Below are 17,928 nucleotides of genomic sequence, written 5' to 3' on the forward strand. Positions count from 1 at the left end.
CCACCCATGTAATAGACAATTGCAGGTTGGCAGCATCAAACTTCTGCCGTGATTTTCACCATGAATCCTAACAATATGCTTGGCAGCGAGTTTGTACAAGAGTGTTTATGTTTTTCAATTTCTACAAGTGGGGCTTGCTGTCGGATGATTCTAGCCATTGATAAGATGGGACTAGATCTTGAAAGCCTGCGTACTAAACATCTCACCAATTGCAAGATTTTCATCTTTAAAATTTGGCTGTTTGAGGGTCCATTGGAAGATGTAGGCTTGTGCTTCCATGATCTAAACCATTTATACCATGGACCATACAGTGGATGGGTGACACCCACAAAAATCCTCAAGATTGAAAACTCCTATCAATGGCTCACAAAACAATCGCCGGAGGAGACTGCATATTCAAAAGACAAATGGTAAAATGATCAAAAAGTGAAGGTCTCTGGTGCAAGCCAACTTATATACAAGCAAAAAGAAAAAATCATCCAAGGTTGTGTATGTTTTCCAATTAAAATGGTAAATGGCTGAAAATGAATAATGTTTATTTATTCTTATTATGGTGTGGTGACATCACCTACATTGGGCTGCAATAATTAGGGCAAAAATAGTAGATATAAAAATGTAATGATTATAAATTCCTTCTATGTGCCATAGTTCTTGTCTACACAAGCACCTTGATCTGGGATCCTCAATGGGCCAATCAGACCAATGGTCTGGATCAAAGTGCCCAGTTCTTGGAAGCCAAACATCGTATGATGATGTGATGTGAGTCCACGGTGACTGTAGGAAAAAAGTGGTTGAATGGGTATTTGGTTCAGGAAATTGAAAAGAAAGAAGAACATAATATGGTATACTAGATATGATTCTTTTAAACATAAAACACTTTTCATCAGGCCCACTAATGGGAGGCCTGTTTAAGTGGGGCAATCTACGCCTTCGGATCCATGACCTACCAATAGACAGTTAACATGAGAAATACCACAACAGTCCTCATTCAACCGAATAAGTCCCAAGGCTGGGATCTTCCGTGGGCAGATTTTACGGGCATGGTCTGCCCGCAGTTGGAGTAGGCTGAAAACAGAACAACATTCTAGATTACGTAGCCAGGGACCATGTTAGTTGGAATTGACGACCTGAAAATATGGTGCAATAACAGTAGGGCTGCATATCATGTGATTCCTCCTCTCACAAGCAAGCCTGGTGTATTCCCTCCGCAAAAGGATACTGTCCACAGGCCCTATCAATCAGTCCTCATTGGTCACAGAACCAGCAGAGCTGTGTATTGGGCTCTTTATCTACTAACGTGACAGGAAAGGATACCGTCCACAGGCCTTCCGGTCAGTTCACATTGGCCACAGAACCAGCAGAGTCGTGTATTGAGCTCTTTATCTACTAAGGCGACCACCCACGGAAAACCAATCAATGAATCTGAGAGTTCATGAACTTTGCATTTATGAATCAGATAGGGTATCGTCAACAGAAACCAGGGAAGCAGATTGGGATAAAAACGATGCGAGGTCAGGACAATCAGTCCAGAGAAGTTCTAGTCCACAGGTTACAGTTCCAAGTCAAAACATATATATAGCTACAGAACCTAGCAGCAGATCAAAACTTCTGTCAAAAAGTACAAGAAAAAAATAAAATAAAATAAAAAAGAACAGTGTCTCTAGCTGGACATCATGACCTGATCACTTGACTGAAGGGCTTGGTTAGCAAAAAACCTCACGTCCACGTCTGGATCCTCGCTAAGCTCAACCAAGCAGGGACGGATTGTCTGCTCCACCACCTGCACCATAAAAAACAGTCCAATGGCTCAAAATTTAGCCAAATTAATACAGGAATGCCAGAATGATGTGCACAAGCTGAGACATTTCTACTGTACACATGGTGCCTTCATAAGGCGTTGGGGCCATCAATTTGGTGGACCAACATCTCCATTGGCATTATGCCAAAAGGAGCAGATATTGGGCTGTTGGTAGCCCTTTGAGCAGTGGCCTAAAAGAGGAATGGAACAACGTTCTCACAGTGATCAAAGATTGAAGTAGTCCAATCCCTTTTTTCTTTTTCTTTTTTTGTGGCCTATAACCTGTCTATATGGTGGCCAACATCACCATGGATGTTCTCCGTGCATGCAGCTTCAAACGTCTGGGAAGCACAATCATGATAGCCATGTCTGGGACCCATTAATATTCCTACTTACAGATTGGTCAAGTATGGGAATGAGGGACTGCAACACCTTTGCAACATTGAACTTGATATTGGGCACCCTACAAAATGAGGGATTGGTGGTTTAGAAACTTAGGATGAGTCCAAGCAACCAAATGAAAAGGAAAACATTCCACCGTTTGGATCAAGCACACGTCAGATGTTGCTGCATTACCTATCCTTTGAAGCAGTGATGACCACGGGCAATAGCTTCTGGCATGTGATTTCTGAGCCCATGACTGGGGCAAGGAGAGAAATTGCATGTAGAATGGTCATCCGATACAAATAGTGCGGGTTGCTAATCATGCTCAACACCTATCATAAGCAGCACCGATTCAATTCATTAGAGAATGTCCAGAAAATAGGTTCCAGATAAATCAACAACAAATGAAAATCTATTTTTCAATATACAGCTTATGGCCTTTAAATCTATATATTTCAATATTTTATTCCATAACACAAATCTTCTACCTCCATATGAATGTGTTTGGACATACCAAATATCATGAAATTTCATGACATTTTGCACCAAATTGGACTGGTTAATCAAGAAATCTCATGATACTTGTCACAACTAAACGAACCCTAAACCAAATATTCTCGGGGAGTGTACAACTCGACTACATTTGGATGCACTGTCATATTGTGATAGTTAGTTCAATAAAGTGGAAATACCGAGCTGCTAATTGCTAAAGAGTTCCTAATATGGGGCTGGGCTCTGAATTTCTACTTAGGGGCAACCTATCCTGCCGGAAGTGAGAATGTACGTCTTCCTCAACAGTAACTTCATTATTAAAAAAGAAAAGAAAAGAAAAAGGAAAAGCATAGGCTAGAAAACCATGTGCAAATGATAGCAACGAAAAGAAAGATTGTAAGCTATTAATGTGCAGAGGGAAGTTAGATAAGTGGAGCCTGGTAGCCATTTATAGTCCATAAAGCATAAAAACAAACCTGCGGAACTATATGCTGCATTGCCCAATCCGGGCCAAATTCCTCCGCAAGACGCTTCAAGTTATTAGCAGCTGCATCACGAATTGAGTAAACCTGAAACATATTCCGTGTAGTTAGGCACTAATTATTTATCTTCTTCATCACTTATAACTAGGTATGAGAAATGACAGGGAGATCGAAGAGACACACACACACAAAAAAGAAAAAAAGAAAAAAAGAAAAAGGACAAGGATATGTACAATCATATTTCAAAGAGATCTGAGCTAATGCCGGACTAGAACACTAGGCCAACCAGCAAGATGCTCCTTATGTTATTCATTGTGCTGTCGCCGAGGTTTAAAATCAGTGTATCTGGTATCACATTGTTCACCACTGGTATGGCCCCATATCGCCCTGTTTCAGGCCGATACAGCCATAGCATCATTTATGGACAATACCAGTATATGTCGGTTTTGGACCATTTTAAACCTTGGCTGTTGGTAGCCTAGAATACTTGTTCAATTCAGTGATTGCTGATATTGTCTTTGGATAAGTCTGCTATTTCCTCTTTGACTCTGTGACCACAATCAGAAGGTGATAAAAGAACCCCAAAGAGAAAATCATGACAAAGGGCTGATACATGCACAAATCAGCAACAAAGCTCTTCCACAGCTACCTCCTACATAAGGCTGGTAATGAGCCGGGCTCAGGCCCTGAAAAATCAAATTTTTGAATAGGGCCAGTCCGAAGGCCTAACTCGACCAGTTCAAAATCCAGGCCCAGAACAGGCCCATTGGCAGGCCTACTCCTACAAAAATCAAATCTAAAACTATTTTCATAAATTAGCCATATAGGAAGCAACAATAAGGAATGTGATAAACCTTATCCTCCAACCACTGCATGCAAAGAGCACCAAGCTTATCATCAAAAAATCCCACACCCAACTGACTTGCCAATAGAGGAATGTACTCGATTATCGCTAGCCGAACCCTCCAATGTCTATCTTCTGCAAGTTCAACAATGGCTGGTAACAATGATTGGGACAATAAATCGATGCCAATTACCTGCAAGCAAAATTGAATATCAACATGCTATGAAAAAGAAAGACATTAAGAAGTAACAATCTTATCATTGGAACAATTTCTGAGTTTGTCAGTGTTGGTGATGGCTATATAACCAAGTGTTAGCAACCAACTCATGCCGCAAAACACTGACTGGAGTATGACCTCAGTTGCTGGTATAGGGAGGCAGCAATTACTGCACTATAGCATACGCTTGGCATCTTGGCACCAATAGACATGCTAGGAGACTTGGGCCAACAAAAAGAACTCCAAACGGGAGACCACCTTCCAAAGCTCCTATAGCCTTCTCCACCACTGCCACCATCATCATTATAGCTGTGTCCGGACTATTAGGATTAGCCATATGGATATTTGTTTTGCCAATCATGATTGCTTGGCATAAGTTGTATGTTTGGCTAATACACCTAATATCTACCCTCCTCCTTTACACCGAATTGAGACCAACTGGCTTGAGGAATTCCCTATTATGTCTTGGATTTAACAAAAAACCTCTTGGAACATGAAGTCCATTTGATCTCAAAACACAAGTTGGATTGTGTTGAAATTTGAATTATTTGCCGAATCATAGCATTTTTGTGAAACTCATTCAAAGCGTACTTTGACCACCTAAGAGATATCCTTTAAATTATTTAGAAAAAAAAAGAAGATCATTTCACTATGCAACGACCAAGATACCTACTGAGTTTCATAATGTCAAAGGGCACTTCTCTAAATTCTTTCAAAAATGAATTTTGAGAAATTCTTTTCAAAGAGCTTGACGACAATTAATAATTTATAAACACATCATTCAAGTTAGTTAAATAAAAAAGGAAAAAGAAAAAAACAATTCGAGTGCAACGTGAAAAGACATAATAATTTTGAAGTTGCATGCTTTGCAAAGGGTCATCAACATCATCATCACATTGTCCCAGCAATATATGGTCATCTATTCCAATGATTTGTTTGTTATAGGTTTACTGATTAGCTCCTGCCTGACGTAAACCCTCCATTATTTAGGCTTGGGGCTGGCTGGCTGGAGTGTTGCTATCAGAGCAATTACTGCATTACTACCAGATGGAGTAAAGATCCAAAAGTGTGTTTTTATGAACTCCTTGAAGGTTGAGCTCTTTGTTAAGTTTAGCTTTTGAAAACACTGCATAAACATCAGGAGCCAAAAGAAATCATCATCGTCATCATCTAAGCCTTATCCCAATTACTTGGGGTCAGCTACATGAATCCTATTCCACCTTTCCACTCTATCAAGGGCTATACCTTCAGTTAGACCATAGGTCATCAAGTCTTTTCTTAATGCCTCTATCCACATCCTTTCGTACCTTACCTTTGCCCTTTTGGAGCCTTCAACTTTTACCAACACACTTCTAACAGGTAAATTTCTTGGTCTCCATTGTACATGACTAAACCAAGTCTACTTTCCCTCCTCTTATTACCTATTGGTGCTACTACTAAGTTCCCTCCAATGCATTCATTTATAATTCAATCCTTCCTCGTCTTGTCGCTCATCCATCTCAACATTATTGTTTTCAGCTACACTGGTCCCATGAACATGTTGTTCCTTAATTGCCTAACATTCTGTCCCATAAAGCATGGCTGTCTTATAGTCAACCTATAAAATTTCCCTTTCAGTTTGAGTGGTACACGACAATCACATAAAGTAACCTTTGTCTTAAGACACAAGCTTAAATGCTATAGATGCATAAAATATCCTAGGATGCATTTGGTATTACTATATTTTTTAATATGCTCAGGATGGCCATTGGCTGAAATTTAGAGCCTAGCTGTAATTACTTTATTTCAAAACCAGCTAGGTTAAGGAATTAAAGTTTGCACGCCTCATAAGGCAACTGTGCGTAGCTTTCTACATGGATCAGGAAGAAAAGCTGTTGAGAAAACTAGCATTAAAATAAATAAATAAAGGCCCACAAAAGGGAAAACCAAGCTAATACAACCAAAATATGACCCCATTTCAAAAAGATCATTATTACAATGGACACGTTGATTTTCCACCTTATCAGCCAAAGCCTTCCCACTTGATGGATATGGGAGCCTCCTAATGACAATGCTGGGAGATAATGGCCCATCTCGAATGGTCCAATCAAGAGAAGTAATTGGCAATTGGCAATTGCCAATTAGAAGAAACCATCATCATTATCATCAACTAAACCTTATCCCAACTAACTGAGCCAGCTTATCCCAATGCCAATGGAAGAAATCATTCTCATAATTGAACAGCCATCTTTAATCTAGTTCTCCATATACTTCTCTTTCCTATTAACCATTTTAGTGACTTGTTCAACAGTTTCCCAGACTGACACACAGATTGCACAGCTAGCCCTTAATTGAGGACTGATTCACTGACAAATATCAAAACCACAACAGTTACCCAGACTGACACACAGATTGCACAGCTAGCCCTTAATTGAGGGCTGATTCACTGACAAATATCAAAGCCACAAAAGAGACTGGCCATACAGCTTGGAGACTCAAACACCATGATGGATTGATGAGCAAAACAAGTGATGCTAGCCAGGAAAACACGACAACAGCAAAAAGTTGACAAAATAAACTAATAATGAAATAATACCAATAAGAGTGCAACACTGCTTGCAGTTATCGTCAACAAATATAATCATTAAAACCAGGAGTTAAGACTTAGATGAGTGATAAAGAAACTGCAAACCTGATTCACTTGATCAAGCTTGCTAATGATATTGAGCCGGACATCAGGGAATTCATCTTTAAGAAGGGAAAGAAAAATGGGAAGAAGTTGTTCAATCGTTGCATCCTGCATAACCACCAAATAACACTTAGCTCGACCATACCAAAAAGGCAGGAAAAATATGTTTCTTATTAATTGCTTATATGTGCTTCTATCCGATCTTTCAAAAAATTAATAATGTGTTTCTATTGGCGCTTTGGCTTGACTAAACCAACACAGGGAGTCATTTAAATGGAGATTTTCCAAAATAAGAAGAATTTATGTTTTGTAATTACATTTTACAACAGGAACAAGAATATATGATCCACAAACACATTCCTTGAAATAGAAAGTTGATGACCTTTTCTGGAGTAGGTAAGCTGCAGGTAGGCACAGGGAATACTTGAGCATTCATAGGTGTGACTCAAACACATCTGTAATAGTGAGTGCCGGCACTAAGCTGGATAACCCACATAAAGTAATGAATGAACATTCCATTTAGAATCCAAATGGTTTTCACTTGAATCTTAATTCTTAGTGGCCCTTAACAAAATAGTAGCCTCTTTGTTCACATTTTTAACATTACAACTTACACACAAATACACCACTATACGTAGCAATTGATTACTAGAATAACTACCGTACACTTGCAATGGCATTATTACCTTTCCTAAGACAGGTGCCATTCCCATTATCACTGAAGCTAAAGCAGAGCGAACATGCTGCGAAGAATCTGATGACAATTCCTGCAAAAGGTGACATCTTACGTTAATTAATGACAATGATGTGAGCAACTAATTAAAATCATAAGTATAAAGCACCACCTGTGTCCTGGGGAAGAAACCTGAAAAATAGAAACAAGGAAATTAATGAAAAGCTGCCCCCAAAGTATGCATACCTTCACACAGGGAAGAATGTGTTGAATTGCAAGTTGTGGATTCAAGATCCGGCAAAATTTTGTCACTTTTCCTGCAGCAGCTATACGTACTTCGGCCTCGTTATCTCGAAGTAGACGTACATATGCAGGCACCAAGTCAGCCCTTAAACAATAAGCCAATTAATTGACATCAACAAAACATTCATACAAAGAGAATGCCAGCAAATAATCACAAATTTTAATTTACCATTTAGCATATGAAATTTCAGGCATGTTTGGGTGCCACCGACAATGAGTTCTAAATCATTTTCTCTGACAGGCACTAACAATGATGTCAGCACCTGTTGGAATCATACCAATGGCTGGATTTGAACTTACGAATGTGACCCAGTCAGGTGTCCATTGGCCCTGAAATTTCAGCATAATAGGTTTTCCATGATGCCAAATTGGATGAACAGTTCAGATTTTCGAACGCATGGACATCTGAACATGTTTATGAGAGGCAATCAATCCCCGTCTCTCTAGGCACATTTTAGAAGTGTGTATGGGTGGGGTGGGGGTTTTGCGTTTGGGTTAAGATTTTTTTGAACTCAACCAAAATTTAAAATGATTGAAAATTATAAAAAAAGATTCAAGAAAGACTTGATCTTTCTCTAAGTGATTGTTGAATACTTCAACTAGAGGAGAAACAATGCAAGGGAATGAAAGGACCGGTAACAAATATGATTAAGGAACCATTGCCATCGCTGATGGAATTCCTAGAACTTACTTCAATAGGAGTTTGTTTACCAACCTGGGTCTGCCCAGCACTGGAGGTACGACACATGACTATAGAGGTGTGGTTAAGTAGGAGTTCTCCGACCCCATTGATAATATATATATATATTAAAATGAGGAAGCAAATGCTCTTCTTGTTGGTCTAACACTTTTATGAAAGCTACTAGTTAAAGGGAATTCGCCTTGCATGTTAGAGTGGCACGTAGGAAGAATGCAGACCCTCAAAGAATTGGGAACACTGTTGATGAGATATGGAATCTCACTAAAGATAGGGTTGTGTCCTTTACGTATGCCTTGAGAGGATAATGAAACCATGGATTCTCTTGTTGAAGAAGGGTATTCTAAACCTTAATGTATTAGGCAATCTCTGCCCTTATCTTGTGAATTTCTTTGATATTAAAAATTTTGTCATTTAACAAGAAGCGAGAGAGAGATGATCAAGTGGCTATACATGGAAGGAAAGTGTTCAGCAATCAATGGAACTGGGGCAGAAGTACCTGGTGGGCTCAGGGCCAACAGCTTCACATAGCTCGTACAATTGATTTGCAACCATGTAGCGTACACGCCAAGACTTATCCTACTCAAGAAAATGACAACAGACGTAGACTTTTAGAGTATTCAACAAAATCCTTGATCAGAGTCCAAAGATGTTCAAGATCCTAAATACACACAGTAAAGAGCTAATAAATTAAATTAAAACTTTTCATTGAACAGTAAAAACCCATTCATCATAAGCCTACCTCAGACAGACACTATTCAGCAATGGTATATTGCAGAAAACATGGAAATTACATGTGACACATAGCACCAAAGTATACTTCTGCTGTTTGCAAAATCCTCAGATTGACTTGTAAGAGTCAACCTGATCATTTAAAAACCTTAGCAACAGGAATCTTCTACTTAGTATGGCCCTCCTGCTCCAACTCTTTCTTGGTTGTACCAACTACCATCATCATGATTCCATCGAACCACAGTTAACTCAATTGTATCTGTAATGGTAGTAGTTTCTGCCAACTTTGACTCTAGATATTCCAACTTTCTAGTGTAAATCACTGAACAAGCTAATTCCTATATTGTTGTTAAATATAAATACACATGAAGAAGCTAATTCCTTTATTTTTCTAAACATATAGTAATATTTTAAGTTCTTATAGATGCTTATGCAAGCAAGTAGACACTAGAAAAGAGGAACAACCAAAAATGCATAAGCCAAACCACCATTAGAAATATAAGAGGCATCTGCATCCCTAATGGGCATACCTGAGAGAAGTTGACTATGACAGGAAGGATGTGTGCTACACAGTCCTGCGGTTCCAACAGTTTCCCAAGTGCTGCACAACCCTCAACAGCCAACAATCGCACAGAATCTTGATCTGAAATGCAGCAAATTGGATAGTCATGCTGCTAGCAGCCAGATAACGCATGCAAAGAAAGAAAGTCAACAACGAAAGGTACAAGCAGGATGGCATGCAAAAACAGAATAAAAATCACCGAGTTGAAAAGGCCAGAATTTTTTTTCTTTTTTTCCCCCCTTCCTTTCATTCTTTGTTCTGTTCTTTTCCTTTCTCCAGTCAAAATTAATTTGCTCGAAGAACAAAAAATGCAAATAAAATATGTCCACTAACATTTAAGACTAGATACACTTCTAAAAATATGAAGCAGATAACATTCATCATTGGAAGAAGTCATGATCAGCACTAATCAGATAGCATTTTCAGCGAGTATTCAATAAAACTTCACAACAATACAGTCAAATTACTGGAAGAAAAAAAAAAAAAAAAAAACCAGCATATTAACTGATTACAGAGAGTAAAATAAATCAGAAGTATTTGCAAGCTCCAACAAACATTATAAGAATCCATACCATCTTGTGTCAGATCCTCAAATATCGACATGATATCAGTCTTCAAATGGTTAGGTTCGACCGTAGCAGCAAACTTTCCTAAGTTTGATGCAGCAGATCTTCTCACCATTGGCATATCATCTTGACACAACTGACTGTAAATAGAACGTAGTTCTGCCTTCAACAGCTCTGGTGCACTTGGGTAAGCAATATGAAACAGTCCACAAGAGGAAACTCGAGCAGTAAACCATTCACCAGCTGCTAGTCTCTGAAAGTACAAATTTGTAGCTTGTAAAGAGATGAAGAATTGATTGAAAATGGAAAGGTACCCGATACAAGAAATCAAGGTAGGAAAGTCAGCAATGCAGTGACAGGGTAATTACTTAAATGAAGTGGAGTAGATGGGCATCCTGCCGTATACAAGATGGAACAACCAAAAAAAACTCAAAATGCATCGTTTAGCTCCTGTTCATTTAGAGAGAACAGGAAATCACCTTTCTTTTTCTTAAAAGGAGCCACATTTTTTTTAGTGATCAAAAGGAACCACATTGCTATGAACAAGCTCTGTTCTCCTCTCTCCCCAATTAATAATGTCGGGTCAATTTCCCACTATGATCAGAGGAACAGCAGAAATTTACCAGAATTGCAGATGAGTAAGGCCCCCATCCCCACCCCTGTGAAGCCATCAAATTTAAGATTGATTAACCCAACTGACTGCCTTTGAGGAAGGGAGATTGAACATGGGCTTTGACTGCAGCAACCCGAGACAGAGAAAGAAAAACAATCATTTTCTTTCCTTGTTCTCAGTGTTATCAAGCTATAAAAAGAAAGAATGAGGTTGATATCTCGCAGGAGATTAACCATATTCAGTTTGCAAATGATACACTATTATTCTACCAGGCGTCTGAGCTCATGTTGTCCAACTTAAGGATTGCCATCCTTTGGTTCAAGGAGATATCTGGTCTTAAAATTAGTGTAGATAAGAGTGAAATTTTGGGTATTAATATCCCTCGGGAGGAGGTTAGTCCCGCTTGCTGAAACCTTTGGCTGTCGATCCGGGTCATTTCCATCCTCTTACTTAGGTCTTCCTTTATGCTTGGGAAAGCCAGCTTTGCATAGTTAAGAGATTGGAGATAAAGCTGTCCCTGTGGAAAAGGAAGCTGCTCTCCATGGATAAGAGGATCACTCTCATCAAAGCTCACTGTCCCCCAATCTACTTCTTGTCTCTTTTTCAGTGTCGGAAGTCGGTCTTGTCCAGGATCAACAAGCTTAGGAGGGATTTTCTTTGGCAAGGTGATTCCTCCTCTAGGAAGTTTCATTTAACTGGAAAGAAGTTTGTCATCCTATGAGTAAAGGGGGAGTTGGGATCAAGCGCCTTAATGCAATCAATTCTACTCTATTGGGCAAATGGGTGTGACTTTTCAGGGTAGAGGAGTCTAGCCTCTAGAGGTGAATCATTGCTGCCAAATATGGCTCCTCTCCCAGGGGTTGGTGGATCAAAGATTCGTCTCTGTATAGTGCCTCTTTCCTGTGGAAATCGGTAGCTTAGGTTGCCCTGTCTATTGTTGAAGGCCTGTGTTTTGCTATTGGGGATGGATCTAGGGTTAGGTTTTGGGATGACACGTGGTGTGGTGATTCCCCACTTCACAAGTCCTTCCCTACCCTCACCCATCTTTGCCTAATAGCAGATATTTTAGTTGCTAGTATTCTGAATTTCTTGATCTAGTGAGTCTTTTATCTCATTTATAGGGGTTTTCACTTGCTCTGGGGGTAAAGGACTCCTTGGCGGTTCAGCAGGATGAGTTCTTTCTAAGTGCATTCACGACCTGTATCTTCTAGCTCCTAGAGTGACGCCACTTTTCTCTGGTCCTATGGGGCTCCTCCAATAATTGCGCCATTTGCATGGCTGACTGGAAGGAATAAGATTCTCCCAGTTGATTAACCTGTGTAAAAGATCTATGGAGGTGCCCAATGCCTGCCTTCTCTGTTTAGGAGTTGAGGAATCCGTTGACCACCTCTTCATTCATTGTTCTTTCTCCTTGGAAGTGTAGTCAGGTATCCTTAGATCTGCGAACATGTGTTGGGTTGCGCCTAGTTCAATTGAAGGCCTATTTCACTCTTGGTATTCTGGAGGAGGTGGTTCTATTTGGACTGCTAGATGGAAGGTTGGCCCTGCTTCCCCTTTTGTAGTTCATTTGGCTCAAACGTAACAACCATTGTTTCCATAATCTGAGGGGCTTTGAGATTGGGGTTTGTAATCAGGTTAGCTTGTTTATTATAGAATGGGCTCCTTAGCTTGTATCCAGTGCTGGTTGGGTGGGGGGCTGCACCCCTTGTATTTTAGTTTTTAGTTTTTAGGTTTTTCTTTTTTCTTTTTCTGGTTTCTTTTGTTTTTCCTTTTTTGGCTTTTGCCTTTAATAATATTGCATCATCTTTCAAAAGAGAATAAGGTTGATACTTTTGTAGTTAAAATGGAAGCACTCCAAATGGCATACACTAAAATATGCGAGTAAAGTCATTTTCTATACTCGTGCTTAGATTTTTTATTTTTTATTTTTTTTAAAAAAATTTTAAAAGGTATCATTTAGAACATGTATATATGCTTGCCTCCACCTCTCAGCAGTTCTCATAGTAAGGTCACCAGTAATGAAGGTGTCAACGCCAGACCTTTCAAGAAAAATCACAGACAGAAATGGAGAACTGTATGATACAATATAAATGGAACTTCATGTTTCTATAAGCTAATACCTACAATCCAACCAAGGTTTCTAGGATCACAATTAGATCTAGCACACCATACACAGTATGTGAATGGGTTGTACATGGTACACTGCTTCCTCTAATAGGTGGTACGCTAGGTGTAGGATCATGTAGGTCACTACAATACATATATTTGGCACATGCAACACAGTTTTATATATGATATGATGAATTTTGTTAATGTAGATCATAGTAAATATGACATGCATGCTACTGCATAAATCTCTACATTCCAATATAAATCTACATGACAACTTAATCAACATCAAGAGCACAGAACCATAATTTTGGGTTAGTAAAAACAGCAATCTGGATTGCAAATGAGCCATAATCCAGTCTGCATAATTCAGAATGGAAAACATAAGCAAGTTGGCGATTGAAGTAACATTGGATCCAGCAAACTATAACATGTCAAATACCACAAACTATGTTACATTTCCTCTGTTCTACAGTTTAAACTTTAAAGGGCAAGATCATGTGACTGATGAAAAAGGTTCCACTGCTCAGATGTCTCAGACTTGTTGTGAACAAAACAACATGTTAGCAGGTTTGCAAAACAAATACATGAACTACTAAACGGGTCAAGGACTCAATATCCTTAGAGAAATCAGTGTGTTTAAGAATCTAAACAAACCCCTCCAGAAGATGGGGGCGAAGAAAAGAATTGATCAACCATTAAGGAAAAGCAACTCTAAGGCCATAAGTGAGAAATGTTGAAGTATTACCTTGACCAGAGGGATAAACCAGTCTACTAAATCACTTTCCTTCATCTGAGCCCCAATTCTACACAACGATTCCACAGCTTTGTCCCTTACACAAGTTTCCTCTACAGTGCATAGAGTTTCCAACGGAGGAAGCAGAACATGGGCATGTTCCACACCCCCAACATATGGAATAAATACACCCAATTCTTCAGCCATTGCAAGAAGTACCTCGTCATCATCGTCATTGTTTTCACTAAGAAAAGGAATCAATTCTTTTCTGGTTCTCTCCTCACCAAGAGCCCGTGCAATGGTCGAAAGCCTGCGGATGGAGTTCAACCGCAGCTGAATGTCTTCATTCTTCAGTTCATCTATTAAAATTGCAATTGGATACAGTGGCTCATCAATCATAGCCATTAAATTTCTCAAATTCCAAGTTTCTGACAGCTGCACAGAAAGGAATAAAAAATTAAAAAAAAAAAAACATAAATTGTCAACCTTGACCCAAATAAGCAACATAGATTAAAATGAGCCGCTATAAACAATCTCATGAGAAATCCAAGACAAAAGAAACGCCAATAAAGAACAAGGCAGGCAATTGCATAAAGCTTTCCTTCCACAAGTAGAGTCCTATAAAGAAAAGAAAGTAGTATTGGTAAACAGCTTCCTGCTTATTTACTGGCCTGAATTCCATGGCCCCTGGCCTGCGACAACCTAGATAGTTCTGGAAGCCAGACAATTCAGAATTTGAGATTGTAGGGAAGGATTGGCTGCAAGGGTCTTGGAGGTGTTTATGTCTCTCCACCAAAAGCTTGACAGCACTTTTGCTTCTTTTGGGTTAAATCACCAAAGGGAACTTTCTCTGTTCCACCCTATAGTAAATGCAAGATGTGGGCCCACGGTATCACAGGGCGAGGTCTTTCCTCATCAAGGTGTTCTATAACGGTAAAGGTGGCCGTAACGGCCACCACAATTACCTTTATGATACTGGCCATAACGGCTGTTACGGTCCCCTAACGGCCATTATGGTCTCTCTTTCTTATTTTTTATGTATTGAAAAAATCCCCGAAAAACCTATATCTGTCCCGTAATGTTAATTAAAAAGTATGAAAAACATGTATATGTCTTGTAATAGACCATTACGGGGCTATTATGGCCTTTATAGCGGATGTAACGTGCTGTTAACAACAATTACAGATCATTTTTTCCATAACGGTTGTTATAGCCGTTATGATCCCGTAACGTGTAATGGTTACCACCGTCACCTTTACGTAACGGCCTTTACGGCCCCGTAATGGCTTTTATGACACACCATGTTCCTCATAGAATTAGGCATTTTAAAAGCAACTTCTACACAGAAGAAGAGTCTAGAAGTCTCCAGAGAAGCATAGAACATTTAGATCACCAATTGAACAGAAATTGCACCAGAAAAACATGCAAACCAAATCAGAACTGAAACAAACCCAATTAGCAAAGGCTAAAGAGCACACAAAAATGAATTTTCCCTAACCTGACAAACACGATCAATTCACGAGTACAAAACATTATGATCTCAATTCTAACTGAGAGCACCGGCAAAAACCCTGATACCATTAGCCAAAAAAGAAAAAAAGTGTGGGAAGATTCAGCGATACCTACCTTAAGAAATTAATTAATTAATCTTTTGGAAAGTGTTGTAAAAAAGAGAAAAACTTCAAAACTCTGGCAGAGTGTGATGGATGAAACAGAAGAACTTATAAATTACTTCAAATTTGCATAGTGGCATATACAACGAGAGCAAATGAAACTGTTTGAATTATGGGTCACAGTTTAGATGTTTCATAAACCAAAACTTATGCCTATTTGATAATCTGACTATCAGATTGGTGGACATTTTTGGACATTTTATTGTCAAGTTAGAAATGAAAAATATCCAAAGATTCTATTTTAACAAACAAGTGTACATGAATCAAAGGTTTGGTTGTTCAACAATCTGATTTGGGATGGTGAGTTCGCAACAGTGGATTTCACAATTTAGTTGGTTTAACTTGAGTTAATGGATGACACATGTACAATTTCTGAGTGCCTGCGTATAAAACGTCATGCGCTGCCTGCATATCATATAACTCTTGTAACAAAAGCCGAAAACGGCCATATTTAATGAAACCCCTCCAACAACAATGCAACTACATCCGCATTTGGATACACTATTGAATTCAATTGCAATAATTAGTTCATGTTGAGGGACCAGGCAGAAAGTACCAATTACTTGATTTTACTTTGGGCTTGAAGGAAATGTTAATGCAACCTGAAGGCTAGTAGGCTACTTCCTCAGTACGAATTCTAAGGTAATAACAATTTGGTCATTGCCTAGCTAGTGATTATTGCAATCCGATTCAGTAGTGCATCCAAACGCAGCCTACGTATAACCAAAGCAACAATCACAAGTAACCCGAAATAACTACCAAATAAATGCTGTTAAGAACCATATTTGCATAATTTGAAGCGCAATTACAGAAAACGCATCCGCAAGTTGTAATTAACCAACACGAAATTCAAGAAAAACAGAGACAAAAATTGAAAAGATCTAGAAAAAAGATGTGAAAATCGAAACAAGAACCTGATAAACAATCCCTCAGCGGCAGCAATACACGGAAGAATTCAAAGACCCTTCATTTACCGGAAATTCATCCACGAAAATGGAATTCGCCGAAATCATGCATTAACAAAAGATCTAGATCGGATCGTTGTAAAGATCGCGCAGGGATGAATCCGAAGCAATCGCTCCGGATTCAAAACCGACGGGAGGTTTGTTACGGATCCGAATTGTGGAGATATGGGGAGAAGAAACTCGAACGAAATCTAGGGTTTTGGAAGGGAGATGGATGAGAAGATGGAAATGTGAGGAGAATTTTCTAGGGTTCGAAATCAGAAAGATTTAAATAGAGATTGAGGGAAAGGAATTCGTACCTGATAATGCGGATATTTGCAGAAAGCACCCTGACTTCTATTTTATTTTCTTTTTACTCTCTCTCTCTCCGAAGAAATGGAGTTGCGATCGAGAGACAGGAAAGGAGGAGGGAGCACAGTTGCCTCCCTGCTTTCTTTCGGAAAGAGAATAGCATTGGTGGACTGACGGAGCATGAAGATCCATACACGTGTACCATGTTATTTTACACGTAGCAAACATATAACCTATTCTAAACCGTTCGTTCAAGTTGATCTAAGTTGTATAAAATAACTATCTGGTATAATACTTATGGATGATCCTAGACTTTGATTTATGATATTTCATTTCCGAATGTGGACCTTTAAAAGAGATTATCGTATTATGAGTGTAACTTTCTATGTGACCCCCTCTAACAATGGGTCCATATATTTGGACGGTTTGGATTAAGTTACATCAATGAAATTTGTACTTTCTTTGTATTCAATAGTAGATATGGTCGCATGGGACCCGCGTTTCTACTAACACGTCTGGAAGAAAGCTCCATACCCTTTCCGAGAAAATTGTATGCAACTCGAAGGAGTACCCAAAACTGTAGTTCGGTGGAACCTATATGCATGGGGCATATCAGAACCGTTCATCCGGCGGGCTCCACATCGTCAATGGCCAATACTGCAGAAAGAGGAACTATGCATGTGGGACTCGCCTCCTCGTTAATCACGACGGTTCGTATGGTGGACCGTGGTAGATGGAGCTACTCAGGGGCGTGGATTAGGTACAACCCCGCCTGTTCGGAACTCGGTACAGGCGGAGGCTCTGAGGGGCCACCGTTATGTATGGATTTTATCCACACCGTACATCCATTTTTCTATATTATTTTAGATCATTAACCCAAATATAAAGCTAATCCAACATTCAAGTCGACCACACCACAGGAATCAGCGGTGATAAGGATGACCACCTCTGAAACCATTTTAATGCCCACCGTGTTGTTTATTTGCTATCCAACATGTTTATATGGTCACATGCTCATACACACCTGGATGAAGTCAAAAAACAAATATGATCTTGATCCAAAACTTCCGTGAACCCAACAAATTTTCAACGGTAGGAATTTAATGCTCATGGTGTGGTTTAC

At 39.3% G+C, this 17,928-nt stretch overlaps 1 protein-coding gene across 3 annotated transcripts; it reads right to left on the minus strand.

Moving 5' to 3' along the window:
• Positions 1-1,417: 1,417 nt before the first annotated feature.
• Positions 1,418-16,952, minus strand: LOC131256769 (serine/threonine-protein phosphatase 2A 65 kDa regulatory subunit A beta isoform). 3 transcript variants are annotated; one of them, XM_058257809.1, is made up of 14 exons: positions 16,814-16,930; positions 16,464-16,705; positions 13,889-14,311; positions 10,425-10,671; positions 9,821-9,933; positions 9,058-9,137; positions 7,805-7,946; positions 7,572-7,652; positions 6,889-6,993; positions 4,011-4,193; positions 3,151-3,243; positions 2,375-2,514; positions 2,195-2,261; positions 1,418-1,780 (listed from the first exon to the last, which is right to left on the minus strand). In XM_058257809.1, the coding sequence occupies exons 3-14, from the start codon at positions 14,279-14,281 to the stop codon at positions 1,661-1,663; spliced, it is 1,764 nt and encodes a 587-aa protein (XP_058113792.1). In that variant the 5' UTR covers positions 14,282-14,311; positions 16,464-16,705; positions 16,814-16,930; the 3' UTR covers positions 1,418-1,660. The 3 variants fall into 3 exon arrangements, with proteins under 3 accessions (XP_058113792.1, XP_058113791.1, XP_058113793.1); XM_058257808.1 differs by lacking the exon at positions 16,464-16,705 and having other exon boundaries at positions 16,814-16,952; XM_058257810.1 differs by lacking the exons at positions 4,011-4,193; positions 16,464-16,705 and having other exon boundaries at positions 16,814-16,952.
• Between the last annotated feature and the right edge of the window lie 976 nt (positions 16,953-17,928).

This window comes from Magnolia sinica, chromosome 9 (assembly GCF_029962835.1).
Source record: "Magnolia sinica isolate HGM2019 chromosome 9, MsV1, whole genome shotgun sequence".
NCBI classification, from domain to species: Eukaryota; Viridiplantae; Streptophyta; class Magnoliopsida; order Magnoliales; family Magnoliaceae; genus Magnolia; species Magnolia sinica.

Excerpts from the sequence above, each read along its gene's own strand:
- LOC131256769 (XM_058257808.1), bottom strand. The coding sequence starts at position 14,281 with ATGGCTATGATTGATGAGCCACTGTATCCAATTGCAATTTTAATAGAT. Across the intron at positions 3,244-4,010 it reads TGCAGTGGTTGGAGGATAAG|GTTTACTCAATTCGTGATGC; the intron begins GTTTATCACATT and ends AATATGTTTCAG. Across the intron at positions 1,781-2,194 it reads TTCCCATACTTGACCAATCT|GTGGTGGAGCAGACAATCCG; the intron begins GTAAGTAGGAAT and ends TTTATGGTGCAG.